The following is a 14,630-nucleotide window of genomic DNA, read 5'->3' on the forward strand; positions in this document are numbered from 1 at the left end:
CTTTGCCCACATAGAGCCTGCACCAGGCTGGGAGGGAAGCAGACACCATGATAAAAAGCATCCCTGCTTTGTGTCTGTGAGGTCACAGATGTGACCACTGACTCAGGAATATTTGAACTCCATAGCAAGAATGAGCTTGTCACACACAGCACCACTGTGACAGACAGGAATGTCCCATCTAGGATTTTCCTCTTTTCCAAGAACTCTTAAAGCCACACTCTGTGCCCTAGTTTTATGCCCTCCAGAGGGAAACTTAAAGGGGATCCAGGACCCAGGTCACAGGCTCAGGTTATGGCATTGCTTATGTCCAGAGGAAGCAAATAAAAACAAGTACCCTGGCTTCTGGGAGGCAGTACACAAGTGGATTTGAACTGGTGTCTGTGGGGTGGAGTTGGGATTTGTTAAGAGAACTTAGATGATTATATGACTCGTGTGTGAAGACATGACCCAATGTAGTGTCATACCAAATTAGCCCAGGCAGACTCACCCTTCACTCCCCCAACCCTCTGCCCAGTGCCATCTGCTGGGCAGGCTGGGCACTTGGGGGTCAGTAAGTGTGTGACTGTCAGGAGGAACCTCCACACTAAGGGGGTACTGGTGACTCCTTGGCTGAGCATAATGTCCTGGCTGGGCTCACTCTGCAGGAGTTCCAGTGTTGTAATGTTCCTTGAAGCGCCCTGCCTGGTAGAGCTGCCCTCTTATCCCTGCTTGCCCATCTGCTGGTTGTGGGCCCCTCACCTTGCTGAGTTGTATACACCCTTTCTTTTAGCCTTACAGTGCTCTCATGGGGTTCTTCTGCCTGCAAGAACTCCAAGCCTCCCCCACCCACAAGCTCCTCCAAGCACCCATCTCTACCTGAAGTGCATTTTACCATCTCCCAGCCTATCTTTTCACCTAGTGGAAGATAGATACCTCACGGCCAAACCCTTACCCAAAGTGGTCAAAGCCAGTGCCACACCTAACATCTGGAGTACTCAAAAGTGTTTCAGGCATACCGTGGGATGACATGGCCATCCTCCTGTGCCCATAGTGGTCTTTGCCCCCTGTTTCTTTTACCCTCAGTTAGATGAGGCCCTGGTCTAGCAAGGTGCTGGTATAGATGTGGCTATATCTGAGGCCACCAGAGTCTAGAACAGTGGGCTGTGAAGTCAGGTGCGGCAGGGACACTTTTCATGGTCCAGGCAATGTGGTTAGCACCTACCGATGTACCAGAGTCTTACCTACCAAAATGTTCTTCTGCCCTCCTTGGAAGCCACATTTTCCTTCTTAAGCTAGGGGATTGACTGGCTCTTGGGGTCTTAGGGCTCATGGTTGGCACCAGAATTTTTTAGCTTGGGCCTCTGCATCCTGTTCTAATGTTCCATATCTTTCCAGCAGATATAGTAAGTCTGACTTTACACGGGCCTTGAGTGGCTCCAGATCATATGTAGCAGCCAGCAATGACAAGCCAACACTGAAGAGTGTCCTCAAAGAACAGAACAGATTCTTTCCATCTGAGGAGAGGAAGATGGCCTATGGCTTGGGAATGAATGGCCAGTGGTGGTGCCAATGACAGCAGCCTCTGTTGACAGATTCCTACTCAGTGTCACCCCTGGGAGATAGATAGGCACAGTAGAATTGACAGGGCTAGAGCAAATCCTGTAGTCCTCCTGATTGGTGATGGTTCTGTGTCTGCCTGTATCTGGATGGCTTGTGATTGTTGGCCATTAGGGTCCAGCAAAGGAGGCTGAGTTGTAAAAAATACTTTGAAGCATCTCCCAACGTTACTTGTTTGGACACAGCCATGGGCAACCTGCTGTGAGGCTACATAGGCCCTGGCAGCACAGGGAACCAATCACAAGTGACTCTGGTTTGGCAGTTACACCCCACATCTTCTCATGGTCACCCCAGCCGGCTCAGGGCTGTGTTCCTAATGTAGAATAATCCATGATTTTCAATAGAACACTGTTGGTTCCACTACTGAGTGTTCGGTTATTTGTTATCTAGCAGCAATAACTACACTACCCATAGCTCCTGCATCAGCCTGTGTGTTTTTCCTCAGAGCCTTCTCTGTGTACCTGGCTGTGGAAGGGCCTACAAAGCTGGTAAGGGCTTTATCCCGCCTCACAGAAAGGCAGAGACCCTGGTGCCTTGCTTCATTGTCTCTAGTTCATCTCTTTCTTGGAAAAGCTCTGGCACCTGTTTTAGACCTGGAAGGCAGTAGTGACTGTTGTGGTCTGAGCCAGGTGTTGTTATTTTGTGTTTTCAAAATGACATCAAGTGGGAAGTGTGGCAGAGGCTGAGTAGGCTGGCAGGGTGTATAGGTAGACCTACAGCAGCCACACTCAGTACATACAATCTGGCCATCAGTGCCACCATTGGGCTGAGGGCCATAGGAACCAAGGCAGGGTTGGTGGGCCCTTGAGCCCAGGGAATGTTTGATGATTCCTGGAGCAGTCACAGGAGGGGCTGAGGAAAGAGCACTAGCCCCGTGGGTAGGACTTGTGGCAGGGATGGGAAGTGGGAAGCCTCCATCATTGCACCAAATGAAGACTCCCTCGGGAGTCCTGGGAACTAAGCCAGCAGCCTAGGCTGGAGTGTCCAGACAGACAGACACTGTGCAGTGAGCTCAGTTCATAATGCTAGTTTATAGTCCATCACTGTTTTTCCAATTAAACACAGGCGAATCTAAAGTGTTAGATTCAGTCTAAATCCACACGGCTGAGGAAATCAGACTCTTTTTTCTTTCTCATTTCTTTCTCTGAATTTTCACTGAGGGGCTTTTATCTTCCCCTTAATCCTACCATTTCTGTCAGGACATAATCTCTTTCTCAAATTTACATTTTAATTACAAGGCCAGCTGAACTAGGTAAAATCAATAATGTCAGCGCGCGGCAGCCTAACTTTGTGCGGAGCCCCGGCCTCTCCATTTCCTCCTATCGATCCATCTCTCCCGCACTGTCTGCTTTAGTGCTTCAGGCAAATAGGTGCCACTTGGCCAATTTAAACAAAAAAAGGAGCTTTGGACATTTTTATGATTCTTTCTAAAAGCAACCATGGGAGTAAATTTTAGCCAAGGGACTACTGGAGTCAGACCCTGCAAGGCAGCAGGGCCATGGTGGTCAGCAGGGTGACGTCTCACTCTTTTAGGCCACACACCCCTTGGCCTGAGGAGTGTGCTCTGCTTTTTGGGTTTTAACTTTGAAAATATGTCAGTGAGATTGATTTTCTACGACGGTGTGAAAACAGTGGTGTGTTCGGTGCCCTGAGTGTTTACCCTGCTCTAACACGCTTACCCATCTTCTTAATGGTTTAAAACAACAAATCAATGAAAAATATATTTCATTCTTGTAACTCTTAGGAATTCTCATATTGATCTTTTGGCTGCGATTGTATCTATCTAAATGTCACATTGTTCACTTACCAACCTTGCCTCCCTGCTGTGTATGTATGTATGCAGGGCTGGGCTAACTGCTGCCTTCCACATTGCCGGTAACATTGTGATGGGAAACACAGAGGGTCACATGGAAGTGTTTGCCACCCAAACCTTGGACACTGTTTTTAAGGATGGAGCAGAGAAGGGGCTGCCTGGTATCTTCTGACACACAGTGTGCCCAAACCTTAGGACCATAGAGCTCTAGAGCCTGGCAGTGGCTGACTATGACTCCACTACCCTCAGAGTGACGCTGCCCAAGTCCTCTGCTCCTTACCTATGAGTCTTCAAGAGATAGGAGCCCTTACCTGTGTACTGGATGTACCAGAGCAGAGACAACAAATGTGTCTCTCAAGGGCGTCAAGTAAATATTTTGGCTTTCTGGGCTGTGTCAGGTCTCTGTCATAGTTCCACTCCAGACTCGGCAGATAAAGCACAGACAAATGGCTAGAGCTCGGGCCAGTAAAACTTGGTCATAGAACAGGCAGTGAAGCAGATTTGGCCCGTTCCTCCACGGCCCCAGGAAGCACTGAGGAGCAGCTGCTCATTTCTCTGCCATGTCAGGCTGACCTCCGCTCTACAACAAGCCCATTGTGAGTCCAGAACTCTGGTGGCTTAGTGCTGTGACCCCTCAGAGCTGTAGGCTTCGCCTTCCCAAGGGCCTCAGGTACAGTGTGTTGGTCTGCCTTGATGGGTGTCTCTTTGTATGCGTAGACTTTGTTTGATTTGGTTTTGGAAACAGTATCTTGCATTGAACTTGAAGGCCTCCTACCCAGGCCTTCTGAGTACTGCAGCCTTGAGTCTAGAAATTAATGCACAGACTTAGCATTTTTAATGAATTTGTTCTTGATTTAGGCTCTTACTATGTAACTGGCCTCAGCCTTGAGATTCTCCTACCTGAGCACTCCAAGTTCTGGATAAAAGTGAGGTCCACGGCTGGAGAGATGGCTCAGAGGTTAAGAGCACCGACTGCTCTTCCAGAGGTCCTGCAACCACATGGTGGTTCACAACCATCTGTAATGGGATCTGGCGCCCTCTTCTGTATGCATAATAGATAAATAAATCTTAAAAAAAAAAAAGAAAAGAAAAAGAAAAAAGTGAGGTCCAGCTTGTACTTTGGCTATTAGGTACAGGTCCATCCACATTTATCATACATTCACATATTTTTTCTTTTGTACTACTTTTTAAACTTCAGATCTACTTTCCCAGTATTAACCTATTTTCTCAGCTGTCTCTTGATTGTTTATTAACTTTTTTCTTTGAGCTGCTCAGTAGCTATTTATTAGCTAAATGTATTTGACTCGCCCAGTCTGTCGGCTCACAGATTTATCAGTCCATGTGACAGGTGGTCCTCAGTGTGTTCAGAGCTGGGCACCATACGTTTTCTGGCTTTGCTGCTGCTGTTTGGCTTTTTTCTCCCACTTAAAAATGAATCTTCATATCCTTCTGAGAGCTATCTCTAATTTTAAGACTCACATATTTTTACATTCACTGCTTCCATTCTGTGGTTCTGGGGACAGAGCCCAGGGCTGCACATATATTAAGCATGTTTTCTACCACCAGCCCAGCCCTTTGCTCCCTCACTCACTAATTTTTTTATGGTTTCTATACTGTCCTCTGCATAAGATAGGTGATCAAGAACCCACTTATCCTACCTCCCTGGCATTGGGCCACCCTGGTATCTTAGTACCCACTGAGTTAGTGTTCTGTTGTCAGAAGTCATTTTCTCCTTGTTATCTTTTGTTTGGTTGGTTTTGGTTTTTTCAAGACAGGGTTTCTCTGTGTAGTTTTGGTGCCTGTCCTGGAGTTCTCTCTGTAGACCAGGCTGGCCTCGAACTCACAGAGATCTGCCTGGCTCTGCCTCCTGAGTACTGGGATTAAAGATGTGCACTACCACCGATCAGCTGCTCCTTGTTATCTTGCCCTGAACTTGTGATTTAGATTTTTTTTTTCTTGATGGATCACTTATGCTAAGGGTATTCTTAAAGAATCTTCAAATGGTAGTCCTTGTAAGGTCTTGGGTCACAAGACCTTCCTGTACCTGTGGTGGGCTTGACAGCTCAGCAGGGTGTTCAGCTGTAAGCTTAGCTCTTCTTCCTACTCACTGTGTTCCTTTCTTCCTTTTTCTCTTTTGTGGCTCTGAGGATGGGACCCAGAGCTTCACACATACTAGGCAGATGCTCTGCTACGACACTGTATCTCCAGCCCTTCCCTGTATCCTTCAAGATGGCTTTTCCAAGGCCTTAAACTTGCAGCTATGGCTGAAAGTGAGGCTTCCAGTTCACCTTTTCTTGGTTACTGTTGTGTTCTCTGACTTCCTCTGTCAGCCAAAGTTGCCCCTCTGCCTCCTCTGGCAGGCCACAAGTCCCTTAATTTCAGGAAAACTGGCTCATTTCTTCAACTATTTCCTACACCCCAATTATATTTTATTTCCTCTGGAATTCCAGAGACAAGGACAGCAGTACTGTAGATCTGCCCTTCCCACTGCTGGGCTCTGCGCCCTTGCTCATATGCCTCACCATTGGTCCCTCTGCCCTTTAGAGACACAGCAAGTAATCCTTCTTCTTCCGCACTTCCTGCTCCTCGTCCTTTTGGTTTTTAATTTTATTTTATGTGTGTGGGCGTTTTGCCAGCTCGTATGTTTGTGTGCCATGTGTGTGCCTCCCACCTGAGGAGGCCAGAAGAAGGTATCGGGTCCCTGTCACTGGGGTCAGGCGGTTGTAAGCTGTCATGGGGCGCTGCTCTGAAGAACAGCCAGTGCTCCCAGTGCTGCGCCATCTTCTCCCCAGCCGCTGCTCCTGGTCTTTGCTAGAAGGTGTCTGCCTTTTCTGACTGCCGCCTGCAGTCCTCCTCAGCTCCTCTTCCCTTTTTGTCCTACCTCAGCTGTGGAGTCTGCCTCGTCTAAGAAATGGTGCATCATCTGCTCTCTCTCTGGTGCCAGGGTGCTCAGAAGTCTGAGCTTCTTCGTCAGTGCAGGACTCCCTCGTTGCTCCTGCCATGAGTGTGAGAAGTGGGGTAACAAATGGGTAGTGCCTCTGGAGTCCCAGTTCAGACTATGCTCTGGGGCCTGCAGGGGTCAGAGTTGGCCCTCCCTGCAACCTCCTAAGAGCCAGACCCAAGAATGTGCAGGCAGGGGAGCAAAGTGGCAGGATTCTGCCATTGGAGAGGGGAGAGTAAATCCGAGCTAAGATTGGTGTCATCGGCATAGCCTGTGGAAATCCTGCTGTCAAGTGTCAACATCATAACCTCCTCTAGCTGGTAGTAGGGCAGGTATTCCAGGGTGACATCCTGTAGTCAGGGGCAGCTGCCTCACAGCCACAGAAAAGGTACTGCAGTCACAGAACCCAGGCCTGGCTGCAGCTATCCCTGCGGCTTTTGAAGTTTAGAGCAGAAGCTGGGAGCGACCTTGGGTGTTTCCTCTGAGGACAGCACAGGGAGAAGAGGCACTGCTAAGTCCCAGCTGGAATCGTGTCGCTGCAGGAGTACAAAGGCTGCTTTTCTCTGTTCCTTGCTCAGTGAAGGGAGGCCTGCTGTGGGGGGGCGGGGAGGGAACTATATATGCACACTATGGGTAGCCTCTGTTTAGCATAGCAGGTTTTGTACGCAGAAGTCTGTCTTGGTTAGGGTTTCTACCACTGCAACAAAGTACCATGACCAGAAAGCAAGTTGGGGGCAGGGGTTATTTGGCTTACACTTCCACATTGCTGTTCATCACTAAAGGAAGTCAGGACAAGAACTCAATCAGGGCAGGATCCTGGAGGCAGGAGCTGAAGCAGAGGCCATGGAGGGGAGCTGCTTACTGGCTTGGTTCCCATGGCTTACTCAGCCTGGTTTTTATAGAACCCAGGACCAGCGGCCCAGGAATGTCACTACCCACCATGGGCTGGGACCTCCCCCACTGATATCAAATTGAGAAAAATAACTTACAGTTGGATCTCCTGGAGGCATTTTCCCAACTAGGCTCCTTCCTCTCTGGTGACTCTAGCTTGTGTCAAATTGACACACAAAACCAGCCAGTACAAAGTCCATCCTCTCACTGTGAGAAGCTGTGGGCAAAGGTGACAATATTGTTGGTCCATGCTGTGAACAACTCTGAGTAGGCTTCTAGTGACAGTCCCCGTAGGCTAGGGCTGCCTGGGTCCTTGCCCTGTGTCCCCTACATAAGAGTGCGGCCCCTGTCTAAGAAGTTGAGATGACAGGCATTTCGTGTGCTATTAGAGAAGTGAATGTTATCATGTGTGGGTGCACCTGAGGCCTGACCACATGGTGTTCCCCCAGTTTGCTCTGGACACGTTGTCATTTCAGGGCTGGAGCCAAAGGCCTCACTGAAGACTCTCGAGAAAGGTAGAGCTGTGTGCAGCTTACAGGAGAGGACAAGGATGAGAAAGGAAGAGGAGGCATCAGACCCCACCTCTGCAGCTGCCCAGCTATTGCGGCTCCAGGACAGCTTGCCGTCCACTTCACCCTCCTCTACCAGGTGACTCTAGATGTCCCATGTTGTTGGGCCTACTGTCTAATACTGCCACCACCTGTCTGGGTTGGCCTGAACAGGTTCCCAAGAACCTCCGCCACCACCCCACCCCACCTCACCCCTGTGTATGTTTGTAACCCTAGACAAGTAGCATCTGTTAATGTGGGGCATGGAGCTCAGCTGGGTCTGCAGCAACCCTCTAGAGCTCCTGCAGCCAGGCCCCATTCTTGAAGGAAATGTCAGGCAGGTTCACATCACAGATCAGAGCTAGGGCTCAGTAGGCCAGGCTTTTTGCTAGACCTCATTAGCCATTCTGAAACCGCAGGCCTAACGTAGTTTATTCATGCTGACCCCAGGCCTCTGGGCTGCACTGGGGTGTGGGAGGGAAAGGCAAGTGGTCACACAAGCAATGGGTAGCCTACATGTGCTGATCTGTTTTCAGGTTACTTCTGGGGCCAAAGGAAGCCCAGAAGCAGGCGGAGCGGGCTCGAGCACCCATTGTACCCTTTGGAGTGGACCTGTGTTACTGGGGCCAGGAGAAACTAACAGCTGGAAAGATCCTTAAGTGAGTCTAACCTATCTGGTTCTCAGGACTCAGAGCATGGCATGGCTTTGTATATCTGTTCTCTGGCTCTTCAGACACTGGTGCTTGAACCTTACTATTGCTTATTCAGGAGGTACCCATAAACTTCATCCATTACTCAGTGTGAAGAAGAAAGCTCAGTCCTGAGACCCTCCTGGCCGTTGTGGCACCTCCTTAAGATGCAGGAGGCTGATGCACACAGTGTTAACTGGGTCATAAGTTGGATTCTTGTTCTGCAAGGACCTTCTGAGTGGGGCTACCCCAGCAGAACCCAGGCTGCAGACAGCTAAGGGCGTAGGGATAGCAGGACACATCTAGGAGTACAGGTGAAGACTCATGTACAGGAAGGAGGAGTCAGGGGCGGTTGGAAAGGCCCAGGTTGCATTTGCTGGTACTGTACTTAAGAGCTAGAGCTGAGAGTCCAAGAGCAGTAAAGCTAATGACTGTGTGAGCCCCAGGCTGGGCTGGCTGGGCACTAAACTTACATGACAGGAATTGGGACCTCTAGAAGCCTAAGAAATGGAGCCAGGTTCCCCATGGAGAGTCCTGGTCCAGGGCTTTGCCCTGAGGCTCCATGGGTTAAATATTGGTACAGTTAGGCGTGTTGTGAGGCACTGACCCAAGTTCAAGTCTTACCTCTGTGTTGCTGCTGCCATCGCAGTACTCTGTCATTGGATGCTGTTGCTCCCAACCATAGCCAGGACCAGTCAGGATCCTGGGCCCCATTACCCTTCTGCCCACCATTTGCCCCACCATCTCTGAGCAATCCACAGAGGTGCCAGCTCTTGGGGCAACTGGCATCCATGTGCAGAGCCCATAGAATCCTCCCGTGTGTCAGGCAGGAGGCACAGTGGCAAAGCCTGCCCCATTCTCTGGCATCCAGATAAAAGTGGCTTTAATGGGGTTTGGTAATGGGCTGGGGCTATAGTTCAGTGGTAGAGTGTTTGCTTAGCATGCATGAGGCCTTAGGTTCAATCCCTAGCACTGCCACGGGGGAGGAGGAGGAAGCAAGGTTTGATGATAGCAAGAGAGTAAAAGCTCCATCCTTTGGGTCCCTTAGCACTGCATGAAGTCTGGATATGAATTTATCTATGCTTCTTCTTCTGGGTCATTGGTGCCATGTCAATGTCAGAGCCTGTATTCTCCCACTTGGTGGCAAAGGGACCTGTGACATGGACTCATGCTGCTCTCAAAGCCACAGTCTGAGGGCCCTGGAGCTGCTGTCTGCTTTGCAAGGAGACTCTGAGCTCAGGCTAGTGGTTATACCCACCATCTTTGGCTGGTTCATGAACATCATTATTTGAACCTGGTTACAGTGATTATGTTCTCTAGTCCAGGAAGGCCTCAAGGCCACCAGGGGTCAGTACTCTCCCCAGGGTTGAGGTACAATTGGGGTGCATTGGGATTGGGCCAGATCCCCCCTTCTGGGTCCACAGTAGCCACTCTGAGGGTCTCTGGTGCACCTTGCAGATCTGACTCTCAACACCGCTTCTGGAAACCCAGCGAGGTAGAGGAGGAGGTGGACAGTGCCCATGTTTCTGAGATGCTCCATAGCCGACACATTACCTTTGCAGGGAAGTTTGAGCCCGTGCAGCACCAGTGCCGGGCCCTGAAGCCTAATGGCAGGCTCTGCGAGCGCCAGGATCGGCTGAAGGTAAGGCTGGTGGGCAAGGCCATTGGCACGAAGCTGTGGCTACCCAGGAGAGGCTGGGCCACAACTAATGGCCTGGGGAAGTGCTTGTCCTCTTTGCCTCCATTCTGGACCAGGGATACTAGTAAGCCTCAAAGAGCCCTGTAGAAGAGGCCTTAGAAGCAGTGTCATAATTGCTTAGCTGCTGACCATCAGAGAATCATGCTTGAGTTCTCTGCCCTGGGCCCTGACATTCACTTCTGAGAGACTACCAAAACAGCCAGACTGCTGCTCTGCAGCTGGAGCCCTGTGTGGGCTGTCCTGAGCTTGGAGACATATATCCAGGCATGCAGAAGGTAGCAGAATGGAAAGAAGTTGCTTTGGACAGACAGACTTGAGTTCTCAGACTCCTGCTGCTGTCCCTCCCCAGATCTCTGTCTCATGATTACAGGGCTTGGCTGTGCCACCCTCCCCTAGAGCTGTTTGTACACCCTCCTAGCCATCAGCTGATTTGTGTTCATTGCATAGTGCCCATTCCATGGGAAGATCATCCCCAGAGATGACAAGGGGCAGCCCCTCAACCCAGAGGACAGAGCCCGTGAACAAAGGCAGCAGCTTCAGCAGCAGCAGGCGCATCCAGGTAGGTATGGAGTGCACAAGAGGGGCTGCAGGCGCAGCCAAGTTGTGGTCACCAAGTTGGAAATCCCATTTGTGACTGAGAAGCAGGTCAGAGGCTCCATGGGCAAGGTTGAGTATACATGGAGTGAGGTATTTTATCTTCAAGGCTCACAACAGGAATATGGATACTCCTGATTCCATAGACCACTATATTATCTACACAGCAGGATTGAACGCAGAGTCTGATAAATTAGATAAGCACTCCACCACTCCAATGGCGGAGCTACAATCCCCCAGGTTCTGGTTCTATTCCTGCTTCCTGAGCAGATGAAGCAACTGCAGCCGTCTCGCTCCCCTGATACGGTCACCCACTCTAATTCTTGTGTCTAGAGTCTAGGTGGTCTGTCTGCTGGCTCTGGCTTGCTCTGCTCAGCTCCAACTCACCTCACTATCTACATGGGTGGTCAAACTCAGACAGACTAGTGTTTAAACCTGCCTTGGAGACTGTGGTCAGCCCATGGGGGACCCTTCTATAAGGGACATGTCCACAGGCCCCTTCATGGCTTCTTGCCCTGTGGTCCGTAGACACAAATTCCTGTTTCATCCTGAACCCAGAGACGTGTCTGGGTTGTGTAGTGGTGGGGAGGGCCTGACCTGTTCATCTTCAGGAGAAACCTTCCCTGGTGGCTCACACTCAGGAGCAAATTAAGTGCCTATTTTTGTGTCAACCCTGAAGAGTATCTGGTTTTCCAGCCCTCGGTGGCTTGTTAACAAACAGGTATCAGGCCACGGGCCAAGCCCGGTGCTGGCCAGTCAGATGTGAAATAGCATCTCTTTACTAACTGCAGTATTGATCCCGCCTCCCTCACACACAGGGCAATTTTCTTTTCCCTGGTGCTAACCTCAGTGACAATGCACACGGTGCTCCAGGGCCCTTCAGCGCCCAGGAAGGCCGCACAGCCCCAGCGTCTATTGATTTTCTTCAAAGGCTTTTAAATTGCTCCTTCATTTTCCTGAGGTGCTCATTCCATCTCCACTGGATGCCAGCATTTTTTCGTTGTGTTTAAACAATTGCTCCATTCACCAGGTTCCTAAACTGTGACGCCTTCTTATTACTGGGAGATAAACTGTTTAGACAGTTTTCCTTAATCTTGGATTAATCGTCCCTGTATCTGAATCGTGCAGTCCTGAGTTCCTTCACTTCAAAAAAATCAGCTTGGAGAGGCCAAGCCATCTGTCTGTCTGGCGTGCTTGCTTCTCCCTCAACAGACATGCCATCTCAGAGTCTGGCTTTGCTGCCACCCTGTCCAGGCACTGTTCCCTGTCCACTCTGCCCCAGCTCATGGATCTTTGGCATTTGGGTGCCCGTGTAGTGAGGAGTGGCGGGCGCCCTTCTGCCAGCTAGGCTCCCCAGAGGCCTGGAAGAGTCAGTTTTACTGTGCCTCACTCTTCACTAGGCCGACGCTCCCAAGCTAGGCCGAACAGAGCTTAGGGCTGCCTGTGGAGGTGAGCCAGCAGAGACTGAGCAGGGAACTCGGCAGCCCAGGCTCTGACTGCCTGGTGCTTATTTATGTGGCTAACCGTCTCAGCAGCCCTACACATGAGCAGTGATCTTGCCATGGGTCTGCCTTGGTAGTGAGGAGGCTGCTCAGTGGGCTGGGTGTTCAATTCCCCTCACTTTCTGTAGACCCTTGTGGCTACAACAGGTAGTGCCTAGCTCACCGGAGGGGTAACTCTGCTCTGCCTTCTGAGACCCATAACCACATTTCCTGTGAACCACAGAACCCATCTGTAGCCTGCAATACACCTCAACTCTGGATACCCTTGCCTCACATGCCCACTAGCCAGCAAATACATCTGAAAAGCACTACAGTTGGCCTGGTTGGCCATAGCCCAGCCTGGAGGTTGGGAAGTAGCCTGTAGACACTCTGACTCCATGGCCAGTGACCTTGAGTACTGTCCTGCTGGAGTGGTCAGGAGTGCCAGGAGTAGTGGCTGCTGGGGCTGACCTGCCTGGGTCCTTGTAGCCTGTTCAAGCTGTGGGAGCCTTCAGGATACTGGGGGACTAGGGAATAGAAGCAGGCAGTGGGAATAAGGAAAGAGATATCCCTGAGTGGGTCTCTTCCCCAAGGTGGCCATGTCACTCAGCACAGACCCTCTCAGATGGTAGTACGAGGGCGTGCAGCAGGCAGGCTCCAGCCCTCCATCAGGAAGAAACCCACAAGGTCACCCCTGGTGGTGCCAGGCACCTTTTGAAACCTTCAAGTTTGTTCAGATTGGCAGGACCCTGAGTTTATGAAGGACGTGGAGGCAGCCACAGGGGTGGACCTCGGCTCATCCAAGTATGGCAAGAAGGGCAAAGGGAAAAAGAAGAAGCACCCCAACCTCACCGACCTCCGAGAGCGTGCCAACACCTCCCGGGCCCGCCTGGAGAAGAAGGTCTTTGCCAAGTAAGAGCTCATCACTGGCCCAAGGCCTCGGGCTTTGGTCTAGGATATGTTGGGGGAGAGCCACCTGAGTTGCCAGGAGTTTCTGGTGATTATATTAGTTGTGAGAGTCCGTGGGAGTCCAGCTCCAACCTGCTCCCACCTTTCAAAGGGTTCTTGGGTAGAGGAGAGAGGCATGAGGAAATATTAGATGTAAAGATAGAGACACAGGATAGCTTCAGGAGGGCCCTGGGTCAATACTCAGTCACCTAGAGCTTTATTCAAAAGGGCTTTTCATAATATGCCAAGGGAAAAGACCTCCCCCTTGCAAGATCAAAGCACACTGTACAGCCAAGTGTAGACCCTTCCAAACACCTGGTAACCGCAACCCTGGCCAGATCACCCTGTTATGCAGCCCTGCTGGGTAAAGCAAGCTCAGAATCTCTGACCCTGTCTAATTTGGGCCCCCACAAATAGTCAAGGTGATAACCAAGATTAGCCATCACAGTGACCTGCAGCCCTGACCAGTGAAAGGCCAAGACAAGAGCTGGTTGGGACCAGAGCTGCAGCTGGGGGCCTTGCATATTCTTCCTAGGAGTCCACAGCCACCTCTCTGTAAGTAGAGCTAGCTGCAGAAAGATGGCCCTAAAAGGCCAGATGCTGGCTTTGCTGTGCCCTGGGTCAGTGCCATGCTCACAAGAGGGTTAACTCTGCTCTGTAACCTCAGAGAAGGCAGACATAGCGTCCAGCACTTCTGGGGTCAGATACTTCATCATAGTACTGGTCAATAAGCTCCTTGGTCAGCCTGGGGCGGGAGGAGGGGGTGGAGGCTGGGCCACATAGCCTCCTGCTTTCTCCTTTTTCTCTTTCTACTGAGTCCCCTTACCTCTGGACATGCAGCCCATGTTCGCCCGTGCCTTCACCATGGGGTGCAGCCTGGGATTAACAAGAGTCTGCTCTTGCAAATGGCCTTCAGGGCTGGGAGACACAGCCAAGGCCCATGGTGGGTTATAGCTCAGACTGGTGAGCCCCACTCTGAGTCCACCTTATAGGAGTCCATACCCACTGGAAGCCTTTATAAGGTCCAAAGGCAGTAAGCCCACCCAGAACCCCAGAGTCTTGTCAGGTCCTTAGTCATCTCTTACTTTGCTCTCTCCATAGGGCAGCCGTGCAGAGAGTTGTTGCTGCCATGAACCAGATGGACCAGAAGAAACATGAGAAGTTTGCGAACCAGTTTAATTATGCACTGAATTAAAAGAGTGTGGGATGAATGTGCTGTGGTCCCCTTTGGCCATCAGTTCTTTTCTTTTCACCAGCTTACTAGGATAGGAGTTAGGTCTGGTTAGAATCAGAACTTGTTTTTTTATGTATGTAAATAACAATGGAAAATGGTGCATTACAATACTTTCCAGTAGGCCAGGAAATTCAGCTTAGTGGTAAAGCCAAAGTTTGGTTTCCAACAATTTGAACCATGCATATGGCACCATACC

General features: G+C 50.5%; 1 protein-coding gene across 3 annotated transcripts in view; it reads left to right on the top strand.

The window, feature by feature from the left end:
• Uvssa (UV stimulated scaffold protein A) overlaps positions 1-14,411 on the top strand; it is a 38,878-nt gene extending 24,467 nt beyond the window's left edge. For all 3 annotated transcript variants that reach the window (XM_036201330.1, XM_036201332.1, XM_036201331.1), the window contains 6 exons: positions 7,718-7,889; positions 8,326-8,448; positions 9,937-10,120; positions 10,625-10,736; positions 12,990-13,164; positions 14,302-14,411. In XM_036201330.1, the coding sequence (XP_036057223.1) occupies positions 7,718-7,889; positions 8,326-8,448; positions 9,937-10,120; positions 10,625-10,736; positions 12,990-13,164; positions 14,302-14,395 (860 nt within the window). In that variant the 3' untranslated portion in view covers positions 14,396-14,411. The remainder of the gene's footprint in view (positions 1-7,717; positions 7,890-8,325; positions 8,449-9,936; positions 10,121-10,624; positions 10,737-12,989; positions 13,165-14,301) is intronic.
• Positions 14,412-14,630: the final 219 nt, after the last annotated feature.

Source organism: Onychomys torridus, chromosome 10 (assembly GCF_903995425.1).
Source record: "Onychomys torridus chromosome 10, mOncTor1.1, whole genome shotgun sequence".
Taxonomy (NCBI): Eukaryota; Metazoa; Chordata; class Mammalia; order Rodentia; family Cricetidae; genus Onychomys; species Onychomys torridus.